The 11,653-nt window shown below is 41.4% G+C and overlaps 1 protein-coding gene across 1 annotated transcript in view; it reads right to left on the minus strand.

Annotated features, from left to right (window-relative positions):
• Positions 1-1,340: 1,340 nt before the first annotated feature.
• The window catches only part of LOC101861062 (aromatic-L-amino-acid decarboxylase-like), an 18,945-nt gene continuing 8,632 nt past the window's right edge, over positions 1,341-11,653 (minus strand). Inside the window, exons 5-11 of the mRNA XM_035971393.1 lie at positions 11,528-11,594; positions 11,211-11,305; positions 8,593-8,811; positions 7,416-7,483; positions 5,905-6,004; positions 4,598-4,723; positions 1,341-1,771 (exon numbers count right to left, since the gene is read on the minus strand). Coding sequence (XP_035827286.1) covers positions 1,463-1,771; positions 4,598-4,723; positions 5,905-6,004; positions 7,416-7,483; positions 8,593-8,811; positions 11,211-11,305; positions 11,528-11,594 — 984 coding nt within the window. The 3' untranslated portion in view covers positions 1,341-1,462. The remainder of the gene's footprint in view (positions 1,772-4,597; positions 4,724-5,904; positions 6,005-7,415; positions 7,484-8,592; positions 8,812-11,210; positions 11,306-11,527; positions 11,595-11,653) is intronic.

Genomic DNA, 11,653 nt, shown 5'->3' on the forward strand with positions numbered 1-11,653 from the left:
TATATATTAACATTCTCTTGGATTATGTTAGCTTCGGCTTCAAAATAAAACTCTCTGAGTTGGCAGAAACAGCCCTTTACAATGACAACCCAACTCATCCGAATTAGGACTGAGGTAATACAATTATACAGTGGAAAAAGATCAAAGGCAACGAAAATCAATAGATGTCATAATAATATGTGCATAATTTATCGAATCTGTGAAAGAATTTATTCCATGTGAGTGGTTGGCGGGTGCTCTGGTGTTGTTTGCTCCAGTCTTGATCCCCCTGATGTTGTTAGACAATAGCTCGAGCTGTGTCTGGTTTTGTTTACGTTGGTGTGTAATGATGTATTTACAATGTTGTAGTAGAGTAAATTATTTTGTAATTTTGTGGCTGGTTGGCGGGTGCTCTGGTGTGGTTTGCTCCTTCTTTCCTATAAAAAATCAATCGTCCTGATCTCTCCTCCTTCTTTTTATGTTTGTTACTCTCTTGTAACATCTCTAATCTTCGGCACTTACATGACCTTATTGTGTTGCAAGTGCCGAAAAACTCTTACTAAAACTAGAAGAAAGAAAAACTATTTCCAATGTTGCAGCATGTGAGGCAGCGTGGTGGAATCAGGCTCTCGTCAGTTTTTGGGCATGTAGAGTTATTGGTATCATCTTAAAGCTTGTTCACTTGTCTTTATTTGGATGAAAAAATATTCATTTATCTTGAATACAAGTTGAGATATTTGCGAAAGAAGTTGGTGGGGGTCACCTGTTTTCAGAGGTAAAATTAGTGAGAAAATGGCCGCCAAAGATTAGTTATTTCCTTAGCTTAAGACTCCGTGGTAACCGAAAATTTACATTTTTTGTGCGTTTAATCAACGTTTTTCAGAAAGGAAAGGAGTTGAGCCAAAAAACAAAAATTTGATAAAAATTCACAAACCTGCGGAAAAAGGCACATTTCTTCACTTTGATTGTTTTGACGAGAGCCTGATTCCACCACGCTGCCTCACGCCCATAGTAAACTATTTCCCATGTTGTAACAGGGTAAAAAAGTAGTTTGGTGGCGTCGGTGGCCTACTGATTAGGCTTTCAGACTCGCAACCGTAAGGGCGTGGGTTCGATTCCCATTCAGGGAGCCGACGTTGTGTCCTTGGGAAAGGCACGTTATACATTTTTTCCTCACTTCACCCAGGTGGGAATGGGTACCCGGCTATAGAGAGTGGAAGATCTTGTTAGTTTGTTAGTTTTTTAGCGCATAATCAGCTGCTCTCACTGTATGCTTCCCGGGAAATTGAGAATAATAGAATATTTCTGAGTGTTCTATGGTCTGTTGGGGTAATAATACAGTGAAAAGCGTATAGAGCGTGCTGTAGAGTGGGGTTATGCGCTATACAAATGCAATTTAATATCATTATTAGTTCCAATCTCGTATTATAACAGGGTGCTCCGCGAGTTAGCTCAGTGGGCATCTTTGTCATCGACAACACATTTATAACTTGATGATGGAGTTTTCTAGCTCTGCCGTTGACAACTTCTGCACGACATCCCACGCAAAGCGGATGTCCTCTATCTCGCTGCGAGCTGAGCAGACGCAGAAACGGAGGAAGACCACGCCCTTGAATGTGGCTGTGCGCAAGTGCAGACGACCGTCCGCGCGTAGCCGCTCCCTCAGAGCCAGGTTCAGAGAGTTGCTCCCCTTGAGGCGGAAGCAGACGACACAGACGGTGACCTCCCCAACAATCTCGAACCTCCTGTCTTGTTGAACCAGCTTCCGGAACTCATGGGCAAGGACGATGTCCTGGGAAAAGAAAACAGTTGAAGTGATTGGATGGGGAAAGAAAAGAGTTGAAGTTGAAGTGATTGGTCTGTCCTTGGAGTTTATGCACCACGCATGTTTTTTTTAGCTAAATTTGATCATTTTTTGCATAATTTCTGATTATTTTCCTTTATCATTCTTTGTTGAAAATAACAGAATCGCATAATTCCACACTTTTAGGATGATTTTGTATAATTTCATTTTTTTGTGGTTTAAAACCGCGTGGAGAGATTGGTTAGTTTTTGGGCACTCTTCGGGAGAAGTTGTCCCTGCCTAACTCCATAGAAATTTATACATGTATATATATTTATATATATATTATACACACGATCGGAAACAAAAAACGGAAATTGAGTAAAAAAGCTGTCTGAGTTGCTACTATGGAAAGACCACCGGTAAATTTATAGAAAAGGTCCAAAAGGCATTCTAGATTATTTTTCGGCACTATTTTACCGTTTATTAGTGTGCTGAGAACGATTTTTACACTGAAAACTACCACAAACTATTATTATCATAGTTAATTTCGAAAATATCGAACATAACCCCCCCCCAAAAAAAAATTAAAAAATTAATAAGTTTACTTGACTTCCGTTTTTGCTTCCTATTGTGTACACTTACAGACTTTAACCATGGCGCTCATACGACCTTATGTAGTTGCGAGTGCCGCAAAACACTTACTAGAACTAAAGACTTCAGCAAAAGTTCAGGACCACTGGCAAAAAACACCCTGAGTGGTCTTCTTGGGTCGACCTGCACGTGGGAGTTCTTGGACTGATCCAGTGGCTTGATGGCGCTGCCTCAAGTGGAAAATGACGGAGTGTGACACTGCAAACCTTCTGGCAAATTCTAGGGCTCCAACTCCATCCTGAAGCCATGCCAGAGCTTTGGCACAATCAAAGTCTCTTAGCTTTCGTCTCGGTGGCATCTTGAATCGACACTGGATTTTGCGCAAACGGCGGCTTATATTACCATCAAAGTAAGCACAGTTCGAGACTGTGCGTCCATTTATCACGTGCACCAGAAATCCTAAATGAGGAATGTCCGTGGTGTTGCACACAAGTCGATAAAAAAGAGAAAATTTGGCTAAAATTCCCCGTGGATTTCCGTGCTGCATGTGGTGGTTTTGCCCCTTTAAGAAGCTGTGCAGTACGCACTGGTAACCCGTTAACACTTTCAGAGCAAAACAAATTTGAAACATGTTTTTGCTGTCTTTTTTTTTTGAATATTTAAAAAATCAGGGCTGTCTGTCAAGGTGGTCCTTAGCTTATGTTGAAGTCTGTACATGTATATACTTATGTTGAAGTCTGTATGTACTTTTTTATGGAGTTAGGCTGGTACCCATTCTTCCGAGGGGGCTCTCGTTGCCTAGAGGTTAAGGTGTTGGCCTCTCATTCGAAAGGTCCCGGTTTCGAATCCGGGTAGCGACCGAAAAATTTTCTTCTCTAAAATTGTCTCTATTTCCACTTTCTGCCCCCACCCCCTCACCTCCTTTGCCCCCTCCTCTGGGCTCCTGACTCTTTCTGCAGCCTTTCTACTGCTACTCCTTGGCTCCTCCTAACTGCTGTCTTTCTGCCATACCCCTGATCTTCTGGTAGGAAAAATCTACACCTAGCCTTCTCTGACAAGGGCGAAAAATCTCGGAGAGCCCGTGTGCAAGTTGCGCACGTTAAAGATCCCTTGGTGGTCTAAAATCGATAAGAATAGGCTTCGGCCGCCACCCGGGCAAAATTCAAAATTTCCTACCAACTGAAAATTATTAGGTGTGTCCCGCGCGCTCATATGACCTTATGCAGTTGCGAGCGCCGTAAAAACACTCACCAAAAAAACAAAAACAACAACAACAAAAATTCTTCCGAACAGTGCCTGTTTTACAATCTACAGATCTAGTGCGCTCAAAAATTCGTGGCGCATGTCAAATATTTCCTAAATTATCGGTCATAAACTCTCCAGCTTTTGCATTATGACTTGTATCAATTTGTCGTAACTGATCAATATTTTTGTAAACATCTGTTAGGTGTATTCTAGAAAATTCCTTAATAAAGACGAATAAAAAATCCAAGCGGGTGGTTTCTACAGATTTTGAAAGGTTTACAACTGAGGCAATATCACTTTTAAAAGCAAGTCCGTCATTTTTTTTCTAATCGCGAGATTATGAACGTCGAACACATGTTTTGAGAAACTTTAATGTTAAAAAAATGTGTTCACTACGTAATCAATTTCTTGAAATACGTTTTGCCACTAAAAAGTGTCATTGGCGAGCTGTGACGTAGGCCATAGGCGTACGCAAAATGTGTGTGAGAAGCAGAAAGTACTGTAAACGTTCCCATTTTCTGCGTCATGGAGATTTGTAAATATATCTAGTATTTTATATAAATTTATAAAGAAAGGTTTTTTCAATCTAGCCTCGATTATTGTGGAAAGATAAGACAAATTGATACAAACTGCTGCGCAAAGTATGGGTGAAATTGAATCTCCCATTAAAGAGATGTTTGAGGACAAGCTGCGCCACGAATTTTTGGACCGTACTATAGTGAATGTGTATTGAGTCTGTTCACTTCGTCAACGCCTTCTCGCTCAGACTTTTTCTTTTCCGCCGGTGGTAGCACAGACAAGACAAAATGTCTGAACAAGAAATCTCTAAACAAAGGCAGAGAATGAGAAAAAGAAGGAGGAGGAGCAGGAGGAGGAGGAGGAGAAGGAAAAGGAGAACAACAACAACAACAACAACAACAACAACAACAACAACAACAACAACAACAACAAAAAACAACAACAGCAGAGAACAAGAACAAGAGGAGGGCCTCCTACCTTTCTCAGCTGGTTCTGCAGTCCATTCACTCCACAAATACGCAGAAGCATCCAAAGGGTCAAGGGTCGGAACCCGCGACCTATGGCGATCTGCCAGTGCTTCAAATGGGAGGAAAATAAAGAGAACTATGAGAACCATTTTGGCAAAGCAGAAATAAAGGTAACAAATTATCTTTTGGCGGGCAATCAACACATGTACATTCTCTTTTTAGTTTTGTAAGTGTTTTACGGCACTTGCAACACTATAAGATCATACTATAAGTAAGTGCCGAAGATTAGAGGTGTGACAAGAGAGTAACAAACATAAAAAAGGAGGGGAGATAAAGACGATAGATAGACATTTGCTAGGAAAGAAGAAGCAAACCACAGCAGAGTTCCCGCCAACCATCCACTTTGACGCATGCTCTATTGTGGTTTGCTTCTTCTTTCCCATCAAACATCTATCGTCCTTATCTCCTCTTCTTTTTTTAAACATTTGTTGCTCTCTTGTAACACCTCTAATCTAGTGGTTAGACTACCGAACTCGTAATCCTGAGATTGAGGGTTCAGGGGTTTTGAGCCTCAGCTCGGTCCGACGCTGTGTCCTTGGGAAAGACACTTTACACGAACTTCCCACTTGTCTCAGTCCTATCGGAGACGGATGTAAAACTAAGAGGTCCCACCCCTTAAAAAACCTAATAGTTTTGATAGGGGCGTTAAACCCATACCATTTTTTCTAATCTTCTGGCGCTCATATATGACCTTATTCAGTTGTGAGCGCCGTAAAACCTCTATTTAAACTAAACAAAACCCAGCCTCATGGTCTTGGTCTTGGTGACCAAAAACCGCCAAAAAGTCAGAGAGAACTTAGTGTAATTCTGAGGTACCGACCAGCTATAGATAGATCTAGCATGTTTGTCAAACTGTTCTGTATTGCTGTACTATCCTGTATTAAACTATGTATGTATGTATGTATGTATGTATGTATGTATGTAATTATGCATGACGTATTTCTAATATTTTACGTATTGATGATAGAGTCTATATTAAAATGTATGTCTGCATTGGTAACCCAATTTATCCCAAGGGGATCAATAAAATATTTGTTTGTTTATTTGTTTGTTTGTTTATTTGTTTGTTTGTTTATTTGTTTGTTTGTTTATTTGTTGATTTATTAATTTGTTTTGTTTATTTTATTTGTTTTTTTAAATGTATTTATCTATTTATTTGTTTTTTAAAATTTATTTATCTATTTATTTATTTATTATTTATTTATATATTTATAATTTATTTCTTATTTGTTTATTTCTTTAGTGTGTAGAACTCACCATGAAGTCTGGCATGTGCACGTCCCCTGTCTGTGCGGGTTCCTCCAGGTAGGCCGGCCCCATCCTGTAGGGCTCTGTGAGGAGAGAACTGTCCTGTATCCTGGGGAGTGGGGGGGGGGGGGGGGCGGAGCAAGCAAGTAGGAAGAAATGGTGAAATGGTATTGATTTAATTCTCCTATCAACACTATTAGGTTATTTAAGAGGTGGCGCCTCCTAGTTCAACGTCAGTCTCCGAAAGGACCGAGCCAAGTGGGACATTCGTGGAAAGTGCCTTTACCAAGGACACAACGTCGGACCGAGCTGAGGCTCGAACCCCCGAACCACAATCTCACGATTACGAGTCCGGTAGCCTAACGACTAGACCACCGACGCCCGGCAAGTAGGAGAAGATGGGACATTGTCGTGACGTGGCGGGATCAGGAGATCGTCCTTTTTTGGCCTTGTGGAGTTATTGGTGTCTTCTTGAAATTTGTGCATTTAATTTGTCTGTCGATCGATGGAAAAAAATCACATATCTACCTTGAATAGAAGTCAATATATTTGCTATTGATTGATTGAAGGAGGTCGTGGTTGTCTGGTTTCAGAGGTAAAATTAGCGAGAAAATGGCAGCCAAAGTTGTTGTTTTTTTAGGGTAGAGGGTTTTACGGCGCTCGCAACAGCATAAGGCCATATGAGCGCCAAGGGGTGGGTGTCAACAGAGAAGTCTATACAGGGAATCAGACTTAGACCGCTCACCTCTCTAGCTTCAACAGCACAAGGTCTGCTTCGACTATCAAGGCACCCCAAAATAGCAGGTCACAAGAGAGTGACAAACATACAAAAGAAGTAGAGGAAAATGACAATAGTAAGGATCAGGAAAGAAAAAGAAGCAGTTCCCTGTTGTAGATCAGGCACAGTTATGAGCGTGACATGAGTCAGCCCATTTACAATTTTACTGTGCCAAATGAGAAATGTCCCCCCTTTGGGAATGGCCTAAAGACACTTCAGTCAGTGGCACTGCCCCGGGGGGGTTGCCAACGTTAGGTAACATCTATCGCTTAAGAGTCTTAAGAGAAGGTGGGACCCTCAGGGAGCACGAGACAGGGGTAGGCCACGGGAAACGGACATGAGAGAGATGAAGCTCACTTGGAACGAGCTAGGAAGGATGGCCCAGAACAGAGATAAATGGAAGGAGCTTGTATGTGGCCTATACCCTGCCAGGGGTGAAAGGCGTTTATGATGATGTAAGATTCTAGTTTTAGTAAGAGTTTTACGGCACTTGCAACACAATAAAGTCATTTAAGTGCCGAAGATTAGAGGTGTTACAGGATAGTAACAAACACAAAAAAGAAGGAAGGGAGATAAAGACGATAGATGTTTGACAGGAAAGAAGAAGCAAACCACACCAGAGCACCCGCCAACCACACACGATGATGATGATGATGATGATGATGATGATGATGATGATGATGATGATGATGATGATGATGATGATGGTGATGATGGTGATGTAAGAGAGGGAAAAACTCACCACATGGCCGAGATGCCAATAGGAACACCGAGCCACTTGTAGGGGTCGATGACAACGGTTGTACAGTGCTGGGGAAAGGAAACGTTTGTTTTAGATGTGCACACACATACATACACACACACATACACACACATATATACACACACGTACACACTTACACAAACACACATATACACAAATACACACACATACACATACATACACACATATACACACACATACATACACACATACACCTACTCACGTACACACACATACACATATACATACACATACACACATACATACACATACACACATACACATATACATACATACACACACACGTACACACATACACATACACACATACATACACACACATACATACACATAAACACACATACACATACATACACACACATACATCCATACACATACGCTTCTCTGTGTTGTTGATTTATTATTGTTATTATTCTGCCTTTCCTTTCCTGCTTCTTCGTGTGTGTTTTTTTTTAGTTAATTAAATGTAGGTGGTTTTACACCCCCTTCCTGTCTGTTCGGGTCAACCTGGGCTGAGAGAGACACTACGTCACAGTAGAAAGACAGAGATACTATACTGTTAAAAAAAAAGAAACGCATAACCAAATTGGACACCGAGTATAATCGTATATATAGCACTGAATAACTTGATAAAAATGGGGCTAAGAAAATACGTTTTGAAATTTTAGTCATTGCTGTTTATTGATTATCAACAAAATTGAATTGATTTTGAACAAGCAATTGGATCCTCCAAAGGGCGGCCATTCATACTGGGTGTGGCCTCCTGCTGACTGGAGTACCGCTTGACATCTTCTGGGCAAGGAGGCGATGAGACGACGAATGTTGGGGAGTGGTATTGCCCTCCACTCTTCATCCAAGGCGGCAAACAGTTCATCAGGAGTGGCAGGGGCGACAACTCTGTTCCGGAGAAGTCTGTCCAAAACATCTCAAATGTGTTCTATAGCGTTCATATTCGGTGAATTTGAAGGTCATGGGAGTGTCTGGACATTGTTCCGAGCCAGAAAGTCTCTAGTTACTCTGGCAGTATGCGGTCTGGCATTGTCCTCCGGAAGATTGCCCCTGGTTGTTGAAGGGCATGTGGTAGGAGAACGTTGTTGATGTAGGCCTGGGCTGCCAGATTACCTTGTGCTCTCACCAGGTTGCTCCTGCGAGTGTGGTTGATTGCTCCCCACACTATCACACTGCCACAGCCATGCAATAAGGCCTGGGAGGTGCATCTAGTTGCGGACCTCTCATTTCGATGTCGGTAAACTCGACGTCGTCTGTCGTATCGAGAGATGAGAAAATTGGATTCATCACTGAACCATACGTGCCGCCAGTTCTGTAGCTTCCAGTTGACGTGCTGAGTGGCCCACTGCTGGTCCATCAACAATGTCCTTAAAGGTCGAAATGCGCGGAGCCCTCTTTCTCGGAGTCGGTTGTGTACTGTCTGGTCGGAAACTCTGATGACATTTCGAAGCGCTTGGACATTTGAAAAAGCAGGAAAAAAAGATCCCACAGGTGATGAAGCTGAATAAAGCGATCCTGGGCTCCAGTTGTTGCCCTTGGCTGTCCACTTCCCGGTTGATCGGCAGTGGAGTTGGACAGTTGAAACCTTGCAAAAAGTCAGCTGATGGTAGACTGTGACACGTTGAAATGTGTGGCAACACCAGTTTGACTTTCTCCGGCTTGCAAACGTCCAATAGCCTGGTTTCGCTCTTCTATCGTTCGTCGTGGCATGGTGTATCGCTGAACTGACAAGTGATGAAACCATTTTTTAGCCAATTATATAGCCACCCGGTGAATGAACTCACACGCCAAATTTTGTGCGACTACTCACAAAATTAGACAAGTTGTGAGCTTTTTAACACTCAATTATCACACAATTCGACAGTTTAGGCTGTGCCTACCTGTGACTGTGAGTAAACAATGAACTTTGTTGTGAAAAGTTCAAGATATGTGTGAAAAAAAAACTAGCATGCACAAAAACCTCATCTTTACATATTTTATTATCACGAAAACACAAGCACTTGGTTATGTGTTTCATTTCTTTGAAGAGTATAGATAACAATTTTCTCCCCTCTTGGGAATCAACACTAGATCTCTTGCTTATGAAAGCGAAGCTCTTAACCGCTACACCACAGATGCTGGTTCTCTTCCTCTGTATCCATCTGTTCTTTGGTTGTATGCTCTTTCATTGGATGCATCACTTTTTGCCGATGTAAAGAATGTAAATTAAAGAGAAATCAGTCAGGGAATGGCAATTTGTACGAGCTATTCATGATTTCCAGTTTTCAGTGTTCGTGTTTTCCGTGCCCAACTAAATTCATTTTTTTCGGGGTGAAATATGATTTTTTAAAAATAAAATGGATTTATTGTTCCTCTTTCATAGTTGTTAGATGACCCTAGTCGTGCTGATTAAGAAAATATATACTTTTGTACACTTTTGACTCAAAACACTAATGTTATGTCACTTTTAAGTCAAAATCTGTTGCAGGTTTCGTCAATCGCGGCCATATTGGCGGCCATATTTGGTCACATGACTTTGCATATTACGCAATGCATTGTTTATCATGTGGGCCATTACAAAACCTTTCAGGAAATGTACTTTTTTTTGGTAAGTGTTTTTACGGCGCTCGCAACTGCATAAGGCCATATGAGCGCGCGGGACACACCTAATATTTCAGTTGGTAGGAAATTTTGAATTTTGCCCGGGTGGCAGCCGAAGCCTACTCTTATCGATTTTAGACCACCAAGGGATCTTTAAAGCGCATCTTGCACATGGGCCCTCCGAGATTTATCGCCTTTGTCCGAGAAGGCTAGGTGTAGATCTTTCCTACCAGAAGACCAGGGGTGTGGCTGAAAGACTGCAGTAAGGAGGAGCCAAGGAGTAGCCGTAGAAAGGCTGCAAAAAGAGTCAGGAGCCCAGAGGAGGGGGCAAAGTAAGTGAGGGGGTGGGGGCAGAAAGTGGAAATGAAAGCAGACAACAGAACATTTCTAGAGAGCAGGAAAAGAGGTGAAAGGAGATAATTTTAGAGAAGAAAATTTTTCGGTCGCTACCCGAATTCGAACCCGGGACCTTTGAATGAAAGGCCAACACCTTAACTTCTAGGCCACGAGAGCCCCTTGGAAATGTATGATTATCATAATATGTTTTGCAGGCAACTTTTTCTTTGAACAAAGGAAAACTGTTGCTAAGTTGTCTTTCTCATGCCTCATTTTGGCACATTTTGGTGCCATCCTCTTGTCTAAGTAACTATAAGTAAGTAATTAATGATCCCCGAAAAAAGCCAAAATTCACAACAAAAAACGTGCATAACTTTTAACCGTTTATCCAATCTTCATGCTGTTTTTTTAAAACATTTTTCTCAGCTCCTTAAGCTCTATCTAGTGACATGCATTTTGGTCAAATTAATTGTTTTTAAATAAATTTTCGTGAAACCCTGCATTAAAATGACGAACGGGAAAATTGTAAACGGCGGATAGTGTTTTCTATTTTTCTAGTTTTTAAAAAAAGGCAAATGCAAGCACTTACTGAATAGATAGAAACCTAGCTTGGTCTTTGAACTACCTTCAGTAATGTTTTCATTGTTTTACATTCCGTAGTTTTTTTTTCAACTATAGAAAACAACCATCCACATGTACGCAATTGTTATATAGATTATTTAATATAGTGTAAAGCGCATAGAGCCTGCTGTTGAGCGGGGATATGCGCTATACAAATGCTATTTATTATTATATCTATCTATTTATGACTATTATCTACCGACTGACCTCCACGCCGTCAATCAGGTAGCGGCACTCAGGCAGCAAGGTGGCGCAGCCGGAGAAAGCAGCGTCTAGATGGAACCACAGGCTCTCCTCGGTACCTTAGACACAAGGTCGATCAGAACAAATTTAAACATTTTATATTGTTATTTTATTTTTGTCTAAAATTAAAACAATACTCTCCCTCCTACCCTGCTTACCAAAAAATGATCATGATGAAGATGATGATTACGACGACAACAACTACAGCAACAGTAACAACAACAACGACAACAACAACAACAACAACAACAACGACGACAAGCTTGATATACAGAACTCACAGATAGGCCCAAGCTCTGTTAAGTTGTCTGAAGCACAGACGGCTGTGGTTCCTACCGTGGCACACACCTGGGGTAAAGGAAAAGACAAAAATGCATGTGTGTGTATATGTGTGTGTGTGTGGGGGG

This window comes from Aplysia californica, unplaced genomic scaffold, assembly GCF_000002075.1.
Source record: "Aplysia californica isolate F4 #8 unplaced genomic scaffold, AplCal3.0 scaffold00427, whole genome shotgun sequence".
In the NCBI taxonomy this organism is placed as follows: Eukaryota; Metazoa; Mollusca; class Gastropoda; order Aplysiida; family Aplysiidae; genus Aplysia; species Aplysia californica.